Source organism: Ranitomeya variabilis, chromosome 3 (assembly GCF_051348905.1).
Source record: "Ranitomeya variabilis isolate aRanVar5 chromosome 3, aRanVar5.hap1, whole genome shotgun sequence".
Classification (NCBI taxonomy): Eukaryota; Metazoa; Chordata; class Amphibia; order Anura; family Dendrobatidae; genus Ranitomeya; species Ranitomeya variabilis.
In genome coordinates, this window is record NC_135234.1 from 782251645 (window position 1) to 782264892 (window position 13248).

At 49.7% G+C, this 13248-nt stretch overlaps 1 protein-coding gene across 1 annotated transcript; it reads left to right on the top strand.

Moving 5' to 3' along the window:
- The first annotated feature begins 1946 nt into the window (after positions 1-1946).
- Positions 1947-3030, top strand: LOC143817863 (olfactory receptor 56A5-like). Its single transcript, XM_077299326.1, has one exon. It carries the CDS (start codon positions 2065-2067, stop codon positions 3028-3030), a length of 966 nt encoding a protein of 321 aa, XP_077155441.1. The 5' UTR covers positions 1947-2064.
- Positions 3031-13248: the final 10218 nt, after the last annotated feature.

The window sequence follows — 13248 nt, forward strand, 5'->3', positions numbered from 1 at the left end:
TCATACCAAACACAAATCAGCACTATAAGGTCATGGGTTTCTTCTCATGTACATCCTCCAATGTGGTGACAAGACACAATGTACGAGGTGCCCTGGAGGTCTCCTGAAGAAACAATGAAAAACAACAAACAGGGATGAATCTACACCGACACACAATCAGGAATGAGATGGACGCCTGTGGGAAAACATCGCTCTGGACCTGGACACTAAGGTGGACCGAAAAGTCTTAGTACTAAAAGGTCATTTTAAGGACGACAGAGAGAGAAACATTTGGGAATTCAAACTGATAAAGATGTTCAATTCTTTGACACTAGGACTCAAGGTAACACCTGGATTTATGCCTCACTACGTGGACACAGTTCGCAGCTCCACCAGATGGACTCTGGATCACTAAGAACATCATTCCCACCGCCTCTCCATCTGTAACAAAATGCCTAATTTGATTTCCTTGGCTCATCTTTAGGAGGCCTCGCCCTCCACCTCATGAACGATGTCCTGCTGTAATATCTCTTAAATGTTCTGCCTTTTTCTTATTAATTCATCTGTAATTCAGCCTGAAGAAGGAGCCGCTGTGCTCTGAAAGCTGCAAACATCTATCATTTTCTGGTTAGACAATAAACGTATCGCTCCAAGAATACTTTTGTCATCATTAGGCAGAAAAGTATTCACATCGATTTTTCTGGCTAACACGGTACCACAATGTCATTTGTTATTGTACAACATCAAGGGGACAAACAAAGAAGACAGGCGCATAATGTTCTCCCTACTGCCAAACCCTCACAACAGAAATCACCATCCATAAGAAAAAATGACATTTCTGGGTAGATGAGACTTACTCATGATCATCAGTGCATTAAAGAGAGAATTTTTCATGAAAAAGGATTTTGCCTTCAAGGACCAATTTTTAACAAATGACTTAAGAAAATGAAGTAATCAATTAATTACCGTCACTGATCGACTCCCACTCACTTTCCAGCTAAGTTCCTGCTGGTCTCTAGTTTATCTTTCGGTGCCGAAGTGTCGAAACCGGACAAACTGTCACAGATTTACCGCGACAGAGAGAAGCCAGAAGACCGCAGCATCTGATTTCTCCTACTCCTGCACTTCACCTTTTTATTAAATGGTGCAGATTTATTTTAGCAGTGCAGGGGTTAATCTGCTCTTTTGAGAGCTCCTGAAAGCTTTCCTGCATTAAGGCTCTCAGCTGTTCACTGATAGCCACTCCCATCTCCTATATAATCTGGATCCTGGCCAGCACTCATTGTCAGAATTAGCTCATGCTGCGTGGCTGGAGGTTGTTGGTGGTTATTATAGGAGAAGGAATTTTGTGGATTTTTCTGTGACTGTTGCTAGGTTTTGGGCATGTACTAATTCCTCTTCTCCTACTTTGGCTTAACCCCATCCTCCACTTTCTGGTGCATTTCTCTGTTGTTTGTGTGAGTATATTGGTATGATTGATATTTTCCTTTATCCCTGTTCATATTTCCTTGTTAGTCTGGTTGGTCTGTTACGGTATACTACTCACCTCTTACCTGGGTGAGGGAAGGGTACAGACTGAGGATGGATTCAGGATCTAAGGCAAAGTACATAGCCCTGGCGTCTTCACCATCACAAGTAATCCTGGGAACAGGGAAAGCTAGAGCGCCCTCTAGTGTTAGGAACAGGGAAGGAGCCCCAGGTCCTGGGACACCCGACAACAGAGTCGTGACACAAACATGTAGAGACCAATGGGGACCCAGTAAGCAGTGGAGCAGTAGAGCATTGGTGAGATGAGTGCTGCTTGCTTTATTTTTTAAAGCCATTAAACCCGTTGCAGAAAATCTTTCCTGAGGGTACAGCCCATATAAGACTTTATAGTTTTTAGACAGTAACCTGCTTTTATGCCACTTTCTTTCTTTCCTCAATCCCATAGTCTGGGAGCACACGGAGATGAACTGGGTGGGATGTTGGATAATATCATGGTATTGTCGCATATCGTGCTTATAGACCATTTGTTCTGTAACCACAATACTTGAAACATTAAAGTTTAATCATAAGATGTGATTTCTTCCAGGTGGCCCGTTAATGGTAAATTACACAAATAGCACGAATGAGACGAATGGCACCAAAATGTCAACTCTGGAGTTCATCTTCATCTGTTTTCCTGAAGTGCACACCTGGGACATCTCTGGCCTTCTCCTATTCTTCCTTTTGGTTGCCTTGATATCCAATATGATGATCTTTGCAGTGATTGTCATTGAGCCAAGACTCCATCATCCCATGTACTACTTTATGGGAATGCTCTCTGTGACTGATATTTGTCTCAGTACGGTTGCCACTCCCAGGATTCTTTTTATGCTTTGGACAGACTCTGCAACTGTGACTGCCAGCGCTTGCTTTAGCCAAATGTTCTTCTCCATCATGTGGTCAGCCTCAGAGTCTTCCATACTTCTGTTCATGGCTTATGACCGCTATGTGGCCATCTGTGATCCTCTTCACTATTCTTCTATCATCACAGGACAATTTGTGGCCAAAGCTTGTGTCTTCATTTTGGTCAGAAACATGGCTGTTGCCTTGCCCATGCCTCTGCTAGCGGTAAATCTGGATTATTGCTCCAACCGAGAAATATTTCATTGTTATTGTGAGAACATGTCTGTAGAAAAACTGGCCTGCAGTGACAATACTTCCAGCAGCATCTACGGCCTGGTAATCTTCATTGTGGTGGGTGGCAGTGATGTACTGCTCATCATCATATCATATTTTGTCATCCTACGAACAGTGGTGGTGGCTCGTTCATTCAGAGATGCCTCCAAAGCCTTCCGTACCTGCGGCACTCACTTCATCGTTATGTTCATGTTCTATATCACAGTCGCAACCACTATAGTATCTAATCGAGCAGTCAAGGAGATTCCCCGACAAGTGCATGTTGTCCTTTCTGTTCTCCATCACCTTCTGTCTCCAGCTTTGAATCCAGTGGTGTACGGTGTGCTTACCAAGGAGATCCGATATGCTCTACATAGAACTATTAGGAAGATTAAAATTCAGCCTTGAGGACAAATCTACCACTCTTATGGAAGAAGATGTAGAGAAGTTCAAGAAACATAAAAACATTTACTATTGATTTAAAAAACATGTGTGAAAATAAGCCCATCATTTTACCCAAAATCAATGTAAAGCCTGTTTTTTGCTGCCTTCAACCCCCACAAGTTACAACAGCTTTTGGTGCACATACATGTCTAAAATGTCTAGGAACCGTTCTTATTTTCATAAACCAATTTTCCCCTTACATTCAGTGTGTGTTTATACTATGCCTGTGTAGGGACCGCAGGTAAAGAAGGATGCAGGGACAAATAGGAGCCAGAAAGCAAATAGCGTTTTTAACTTTCTTTTTAACTTCCCACCAAAAAGATGACAATGGTGGGATCCCCGTGCGTCCCCTCTAACACATGTAACACCCCGGTAAAAGTATTCCGCTCTGTGGGGGGTCTCAACATCACTGAATCCCGAGCCTCTCCGTCTAAGGCCATAATGGCCACCTCTGCTTCCAGGGCTGGGGTCATAGGATGCATTCTCAACAGCCCCCTCATCCTTTCAGTCCAGCTCCACAACAACATGTTGCTCCCATTAAACTTGGGCAAATTGTTTAACATGGCCCCCAATGAGAGAGAAGCTCTAGGCCCAGCCCCATCCTCCGTATCTTCTGGCTCCTTCTTTGGATCCTGCATCCTGCCGACTACGCCAAATGTAGAGACCGCAGGTAAAGAAGGATGCAGGGACAAATAGGAGCCAGAAAGCAAATAGCGTTTTTAACTTTCTTTTTAACTTCCAACCAAAAAGATGACAAACGTTTTTCCACGCAGGGAACTTATATACAAGAACACAATCTCGCAGTAAATCCTAATTACTATATGACCGCCCTGAACTATACCCGTAGAACGCGGCAGCGCCTCACTAGTGACTCCCTACTAAGATAAAGTCAACAACGGTCACTTATCAGTGCTGGTTCAGCGATGTAGTCCTGACGGTGAGGCTCCGACAACGCCGTAGTCCTGATGGCGGAGGAAGGAGGTGTCTTCTGGCGACGGGCCCAGGCGTAGAGTCGAGTCCAGAATGTCTTTTGCGGTGCTGCGTTCCCTCCTGCAGGCGGACGTTGATCCGAGGTAACAGCCTCCCAGTCCAGAGAAGAGTCTTTTTGAGGAGGATTAGGAGAATAATCAGTATCAGTCACAGCTGAGACGAAACCATGCGAGTCCGTAGCACTCTCTGGCAAGGTGCTCTCAGGGAGCGCGGTAATACTGTCCCTGAGCTGGTCAGCACTACCCCTCTGCCTGGGGGGTCGCTGACGACGAATGCGCCTCTTTTTGGGGGCTCTGGTAGTTGCCCGCAGTGTCTGTTGCACGTTTTCCCCCTGCTTCCAGCAAGTCTCACTGCGGCCTGCACGCTCACAACAACTGCGCTGCAGTTTCCTCTCCTCAGAGATTTCCCGCGCTTCTCTGCCCCTGCTTTAGCGCGTTTTGCTTTTTATCCTCTCCTCTCCCTGCGTCACTCTTCCCCCTGTCACATGAGCCTGGCTTCCCATGCACCCCTCAAATCCGTCCCCCGGAACCCCGACTCCCGGCAACAATGGTTCCACCCGTCTGCACAGCTCACCAGGTCCCTGTCCCCTACATTCCCCCACCCTGTATGCTCGCCAGTCCCTGGGCGAGGCCTTCGCACTGACAGGTCGCCCACCTGACGGATTGTTCCACACTTGGGTCTGTCTGGTGTGTAAGTCAGGACTGTAGCGAGTTGGGGGTCTACCGGCAGTAGAACGTTCAGAACGTCGTGGCTCGGGTCCTTGTATAGGGGGTGTTGGGGAAATGTCGTCAGCGGAAGAGTGACTGGTCAGGGGTAGTGTAGTAGTCGAGATAGGGGGAGTATTTTGACGCCGTTCTTCTTCTTCATCATCTTCTTCATCCCACCAATGGTTGTTGGGGGATTCAGTCGTAGGTGGCTCTTCCCTGATTGCGGATTCCGGGGTGTCCGAGTCAACAGAGCGACACAACCGGAGCATGTTGCGATGAAGAATGCGAGTACCTGTACTTCCGAGGGCCTCAGACTGCACTTCATATACAGGTCCATGCGGGTCTATACGGCGAAGCACCCGATAGGGTGTTTTTTCCCAACGATGGTCTAACTTGTTTTGCGGTCTTTGCTCTCGAACGAGTACTCGATCACCTGGCCGGAACTCTGGGGGTTTTGCTGTAGGGGTGCTCCGATGCTCCACTTCCCGAATTCGAGTGTGTACCAGTCGGTGTAAGGTCTGCAGCCGATGCCGATGATCACGCACCCACGAAGCCATCCCTGTTCGGGGGCCTTCTTCCTCCGAAGACAGTTCCAGATCTGTCATGCCTTTTCCTGGGCGCCCAAAGACCACTTCATACGGGGTGCGTCCTGTGACTTGATGAACTCTATTGTTGTAGACCCACACTAGGTCCGACACATACTCCGGCCAGCGGGCCTTCTGATCTTGTTCTAGCGCACGCAGCATTTGAAGCAAAGTCCGGTTAAACCGCTCACAAGCCCCATTTCCCTGGGGATGATACGGTGTGGTGCGTGACTTATCAATGCCGTAGAGGCGATGCAGCTCTTCCATGACTTTGCCCAAGAAACAGGCGCCTTGATCCGAATGTATTCGCCTCGGACAGCCGTAAACTTGAATAAAGTTCTTACAGATAGCGCTCGCCGCCGACTCAGCTGTCTGATCACGGGTAGGGGTGACTACCGCGAATTTTGAAAAATGATCTACCATAACGAGGCAGTGTTCGTAGCCTTGATGCGCTGCTCCAATGGTAATGTAGTCTATCATTAATACTTCAAAAGGGGCAGACGTCGTGATGCTCTGCACAGGCGCCCTTTCCTCCGGTGACTTGGTTAGCTCACATTGTCGACATTGTCTACAGGCAGTTTGTACTTCCGCAAGCAGCCGAGGATGATAGAACCGAGTTTGCAGCCACTTAAACGTCCTCTTCACTCCGAAGTGTGCCCCGGACTCATGAGCTTCTTTAGCAACTGCGGCCACCACGGGCCCTGGTAAGACCATCTGCCAGGTCGGCTCGGAATCTGCCTGAGCCATGGTTAAGTGGCATAAGAGTCCGTCCTGAAGAGTTAGGCGCTCCCACTGCCGCAGAAGAAGGTTCAGGTCTGACGGGAGAGTTTGTCCAGGGCTTCTCACGGGCAATAGACCATTCGTTATCCACTGTCGCAATGGGGCTAGTTCCTGGTCTTCCTGTTGCAGCCGTATCCATTCGTCCCGACTCTGAACCAACAGTCCTGTAGCCGTTCCGTTCCCGGCTCACAGCCGTCCGAGTAGCGCCCCCGATGGCGTAGGGGATTTCTTCTCCCTCCAGCTCCTCATCTCGGTTAGTCCTTGGGGGATTCTTCCGCAGACGAGATAATGCGTCAGCATGAACATTCTCCGCTCCTCGCTTGTAAAGGATACGGTATCTGTACTTGGCCATCCGGGCTACCCAGCGCTGTTCTAGGGCACCCAATTTTGCATTTTCCAGATGTGCCAATGGGTTGTTATCCGTGCGTATCAGCACCTCGGAACCGGCCAGGTACTCAGCGAACCGCTCCGTCATAGCCCACACCACGGCCAGCAGCTCCACCTTGAAAGAACTGTAATTGTCTGGGTTCAACTCAGAGTCATGAAGAGACCGACTCGCATAGGCGATCACTCTCTCCCGCCCATCCTGAACCTGAGACAACACAGCCCCCAATCCCTGAGAGCTGCCGTCGGTGTGTAGGATGAACGGTTGCGAAAAGTCCGCATAAGCCAACACCGGCGGCTCCATGAGAGCTGTCTTCAAGTCCCGGAACGCTGCTTCTTGTGACTCCTGCCATTGTATCTTCTTTCCCCGTTCCTTGGGGGAGCTTCCTTTCAGCAGGACTTGTAGATTGTGAGAACGGCGAGCAAAATTCTTCACGAAGCGCCGGTAGTACCCAGCGAGGCCCAAGAACGCTCGTACATCCTTAGCGGTCTCTGGTGTGGGCCACTCCTGGATTGCAGCAATCTTCTCCTGCGATGGCCGGACTCCTTCGGCGGACACCACATGCCCCAGGTACTCGATCTGTTCCCGGAACAAGTGACACTTCTGGGGCTTCACCTTAAGCCCGTATTTCAGCAACCGGTCTAGTACCTGTTCCAGTCGGCACAGATGTTCCTCGAATGTTGGGGCGTAGATGATGATGTCATCCAGATAAATGAGAGTGGCCTCGAAGTTCAAATCCCCCAGACACCGCTCCATTAATCGTTGGAAGGTGCCTGGAGCGTTGGCCAGCCCAAACGGCATTCGATTGAACTCAAATAGTCCCATGGGAAGGATGAACGCTGTCTTAGGACGATCTGCTTCTGTCATCGGGACCTGCCAGTATCCGCTGGCTAGGTCTAAGGTGGAAAAATATTTGGCCCGACCCAGCACGGAGAGAGACTCCTCGATACGGGGAAGTGGATAAGAGTCTCGGACGGTGCATGCATTTAGCTTACGATAGTCCACACAGAACCGGAGCGTGCCGTCCTTTTTCCGCACCAGCACGATCGGGGCAGCCCACGGGCTCTGACTCTCGCGGATCACTCCCTTTTGTAGCATCTGGCCTAACAACGTCTTTACTTCCTGGTACATCTGCGGGGGAATCTGTCTGTACCGCTCCCTGATGGGCACTGTATCTCCGGTCGGAATTCCATGTTCGATGGCCGTGGTACAGCCAAAATCATCTTCATGTTGCGCAAACACTTCAGCATAGTGTCCAAGGAGCCGCTGCACTCGCGAGACTTGTGATGGATCCAGACCCGGTAATTCTGCTCGCATATGTTCCAGAATATTTTGACCTTTTCGGAACGCTATCAGCTCAGGATCCTGTGTAGACCGGACACTGACCATCCAGGGATCAGGGGAATCCACCTTTAACTGTAAAGTATCTGGAGGAGGCATCACTTCTAACGGTCGTAACACTTTGGCCATCTCACTTCGGACCCGTAGCACGACATCGTGTTCGTCCACATTCACACATCGCACTGGTACGGCCCCATTTTTAACAGTAGCCAGAGATCGGGCCACCAGCAGTCCTGTGGGCAAAGGGGACGTAAAGGTGGGCTCAACCTGCACTTGCACTCCTTCCAGAGGGATGCGAGCTCGGATGGGCAGGGATATAACAGTCTGTCCTGGGGGAAACGTCACTTCTGCTGTCGGGGAGGTGATTACTTTCCCTAGTATGTCTCCCTCCTGAAAGGTCTCTTGCACACGGACTTCCCTCACTAACTGTCTGAACACGGAGCCTTGAGGTGTACTGGTCCCCCACTGATTGAGTGTCTCTTGTGTGGTCTCCCCTAACAGCAAACTGCCAAAGTCCTTCAATACATTCATCCCCAAAGTCACGATATGTTGTGAGCTGGGATCCCCCCGCATCAACACAATCCCCCGGCGGCCCAGGTCTTTCCCACATAAAGATATTTGCATCCAGGTGACCCCTTTCACTGGGATGGGCAGCTGATTGGCGGCCTGCAACCGGATTACGGGGCCCCATTGGGGTCTGACTGACACAGGGAAGTGTTTTCTAAAATAGGCCTCGGGCATCGTCGTGACTTGAGATCCGGTGTCCACCAGACAACGTACAGCCCGCCCTTCAAACTCTGCCCAAACCAGGGGGCAGCTGGCAACCAAATTTTCGGGACTTTCACCACCCATCCGCGGGGATTCTGACTCCGAGCGTCGTCCCCTTAGCTCGGAGTCCTCTAGTTTAACGGCCGCCGTGACGAGGCCCTCCCTCTCCGGGGGCACTCCCGTGCGAAATGTCCTGCCTCCCCGCAACCATAGCAAGCACCGGGGACCGGATAATATCCTGAACGAGCGCCACGAGCTGGACTCCCAGACCCTTGCCCCCGGGGTAGCTCCCTTGGGCTTCGTGCATTTTTTTTAACTTCGGCCAGTTCCTCTCGGATTTGTTTGAGCTCCTGCCGCATCTCCTGAACCCACGACGGCTCACCCCCTCCTGGTGCAGCGGTCTGGATAACCCGAGCCTCTCCTGTCAGGACCGTCACCCCCCTCTCTTGCTCCCGGGTGCGGGCCTCATTGCCTATGTCGGAGAAAGTCAGGCGCGGGTCGACCCGCACTCGTTCACGTAGAGCCTGTTTGGTCAACTCATCCCGCAGTCCCGTCACCAGTTGGTCGCGCAGGGTCACGTCAACATGTCCCATCCCCATACCATCTTTCCGCACGATTGCAATGTTTAGCTCTTGCAGAGCATTCATGTACTGAGTGACAGTCTCGCCCTCTTTTTGTCGCCGTCCAAACAACCGGGCCCGCAGCTCTCCCACGTCGGTGGGATCCCCGTGCGTCCCCTCTAACACATGTAACACCCCGGTAAAAGTATTCCGCTCTGTGGGGGGTCTCAACATCACTGAATCCCGAGCCTCTCCGTCTAAGGCCATAATGGCCACCTCTGCTTCCAGGGCTGGGGTCATAGGATGCATTCTCAACAGCCCCCTCATCCTTTCAGTCCAGCTCCACAACAACATGTTGCTCCCATTAAACTTGGGCAAATTGTTTAACATGGCCCCCAATGAGAGAGAAGCTCTAGGCCCAGCCCCATCCTCCGTATCTTCTGGCTCCTTCTTTGGATCCTGCATCCTGCCGACTACGCCAAATGTAGGGACCGCAGGCCAAGAAGGATGCAGGGACAAATAGGAGCCAGAAAGCAAATAGCGTTTTTAACTTTCTTTTTAACTTCCAACCAAAAAGATGACAAACGTTTTTCCACGCAGGGAACTTATATACAAGAACACAATCTCGCAGTAAATCCTAATTACTATATGACCGCCCTGAACTATACCCGTAGAACGCGGCAGCGCCTCACTAGTGACTCCCTACTAAGATAAAGTCAACAACGGTCACTTATCAGTGCTGGTTCAGCGATGTAGTCCTGACGGTGAGGCTCCGACAACGCCGTAGTCCTGATGGCGGAGGAAGGAGGTGTCTTCTGGCGACGGGCCCAGGCGTAGAGTCGAGTCCAGAATGTCTTTTGCGGTGCTGCGTTCCCTCCTGCAGGCGGACGTTGATCCGAGGTAACAGCCTCCCAGTCCAGAGAAGAGTCTTTTTGAGGAGGATTAGGAGAATAATCAGTATCAGTCACAGCTGAGACGAAACCATGCGAGTCCGTAGCACTCTCTGGCAAGGTGCTCTCAGGGAGCGCGGTAATACTGTCCCTGAGCTGGTCAGCACTACCCCTCTGCCTGGGGGGTCGCTGACGACGAATGCGCCTCTTTTTGGGGGCTCTGGTAGTTGCCCGCAGTGTCTGTTGCACGTTTTCCCCCTGCTTCCAGCAAGTCTCACTGCGGCCTGCACGCTCACAACAACTGCGCTGCAGTTTCCTCTCCTCAGAGATTTCCCGCGCTTCTCTGCCCCTGCTTTAGCGCGTTTTGCTTTTTATCCTCTCCTCTCCCTGCGTCACTCTTCCCCCTGTCACATGAGCCTGGCTTCCCATGCACCCCTCAAATCCGTCCCCCGGAACCCCGACTCCCGGCAACAATGGTTCCACCCGTCTGCACAGCTCACCAGGTCCCTGTCCCCTACACCTGTGCGAGCTTTAGTATACAGAAGAGTAGGAACAGAGAAAAAAATCTGCAATTCCTAGAGAGTCAGACCTGATCAAAATTCTTATAGACATAAACCACCCCCACTTCCTGAAGAAAGACGTATACCACCTCCACTCCCTGAACAGATACGTAAACTACCCCCTCTTTCCCACTTCCTGAAGAGAGACATAAACCACCCCCACTTCCTGGAGATACATAACCCACCCCCACTTCCAGGAGATACATAACCCACCCCCACTTCCTGGAGATACATAACCCACCCCCACTTCCTGAAGAGATACATAAACCACCCCCACTTCCTGAAGAGATACATAAACCACCCCCACTTTCCGAAGACAGACATATACCACCTTTCACTTCCTAAAGAGAGACATAAACCAACCCCACTTCCTGAAGAGATACATAAACCACCCCCACTTCCTGAAGAGACATAAACCACCCCCACTTCCTGGAGACAGACATATACCACCTTTCACTTCCTAAAGAGAGACATAAACCACCCCCACTTCCTGAAGAGACATAAACCACCCCCACTTCCTGAAGACAAATGTAAACCACCCCCACTTCCTGAAGACAGACGTAAATCACCCCCACTTCCTGAAGAGAGACATAAACCACCCCTCTTCCTGAAGACAAATGGAAACCACCCCCACTTCCTGAAGACAAACGTAAACCACCCCCTCTTCCTGAAGAGAGATGTAAATCACCCCCATTTCCTGAAGCCAGACGTAAATCACCTTCACTCCCTGAAGAAAGACGTAAACCACCCCCACTTCCTGAAGAGAGACATAAACCACCCCCACTTCCTGAAGATACATAAACCACCCCCACTTCCTGAAGAGATACATAAACCACCCCAGTTCCTGAAGATACATAAACCACCCCAGTTCCTGAAGATACATAAACCACCCCAGTTCCTGAAGAGATACATAAACCACCCCCACTTCCTGAAGACAAACATAAACCACCCCCACTTCCTGAAGATACATAAACCACCCCCACTTCCTGAAGATACATAAACCACCCCGACTTCCTGAACAGATACGTAAACCACCCCCACTTTCCCACTTCCTGAAGAGAGACATAAACCACCCCTTCTTCCTGAAGACAGATGTAAACCACCTACACTTCCTGAAGACAAACGTAAACCACCCCCACTTCTCAAAGAGAGTCAAAATTCATTCTCACTTTCCGTAGAAAGAAAAGACTCCCTCCCACCTCCTGTAGAGAGACAATGACCCACAGCTGCTTCCTGTAGAAAGACAAAGTGTCGTGTTGTCAAATTCCAAAAGACTGAAAAAGGCCCCCCTCACTTTCTGAAGAGAGACAACCTACCCTGCTTTCTATAGAGAGACCACAACACACTCCCAGTTTCTTAAATCAGATAATTTATCCATTTTCCAAAAGGTAACAAAACACAAACGCTAAAATGCAACACAGTAGTACTAAATGCTCTCTCCATACAACCCTGTTGTGAACTCTGTTTTCGGGCTCCCTCTTGTGGTCACTGGTGGTATGGTGTGACTTTTGCTTTGGGCTCCCCCTGGTGGCTTTGTTTGTTATCCTGCTGGTCTCTGGCTATCAGCTGGTTCGTTATCCTCTGGGAGGTTCCTATATAGCTCTGTTTTACTTCCACTTGTGGCCGGCTGTCGATGTATTCAGTGCTACTCAGATTCCTTCTGACTACCTTGCTCCCAGTCCATCCAGGATAAGCTAAGTTTTGTTTGCTCATTTTTTGATCAGCAGTGTTTATCATGTTTTCTGTTCCAGCTTGCTAAAATGTAATTCCCTCGCTTGCTGGTTGCTCTAGTGGGCTGAGTTTCTCCCCACACACCGTTAGTTGGTGTGTGGGTTCTTGAAATCTCAGGATGGATATTTTGTAAGGGTTTTTTATTGATCGCATAGACCCCTGCTCTATTTTCTGCTTTCTAGTACTAGTGGGCCTCTTTTGCTGAATCTGATTTCATCCCTATGTATGTGACTTCTTCTTACTTCACCGTTAATATTTGTTGGGGGCTTCTATATCTTTGGGGATTATTTCTCTGGAGGCAAGCGAGGTCTTTCTTTCTCTTTAGGGGTAGCTAGTTCCTCAGGCTGGCTCGAGACGTCTAAGAATTTTTTAGGCACGTTCACCGGCTACCTCTAGTTGTTTTGGATAGGTTCAGATTTGCGATCAGTCCAGTTACCATCTCCCTAGAGCTCGTCCTTAGTTTAATCACTTGCTGATCTATTTGTGATCCTCCACCACTTGGGATCATAACAGTACAGCCGGCCAGTAAAGTGTTAATTGCATGGCAGAAGCAGGAGAAAAGAAGCCTTGAGAATTTTTTTTTTTTTTTTTGCCGTGTGTCTAGCTGCTGTTGCTGCTACTCTCCTCCTCTTAATCTTGGTGTGGCTCTGAGTTCAGCTGCTGACATGGATGTCCAGAGCTTGGCTTCCAGTCTGGATCATCTTGCTGCTAGGGTTCAAAGTATTCAGGATTTTGTTGTTCACAGTCCTATGTCAGAGCCTAGAATACCTATTCCGGAGTTGTTTTCTGGAGATAGATCTAGGTTCCTGAATTTTAGGGACAATTGTAAGTTGTTTCTTTCTTTGAAACCTCGTTCCTCTGGTGATGCCGTTCAGCAAGTTAAGAT

What these genes read in the sequence shown, in the direction of transcription:
- LOC143817863 (XM_077299326.1), top strand. Translation starts at nt 2,065, where the DNA reads ATGGTAAATTACACAAATAGCACGAATGAGACGAATGGCACCAAAATG.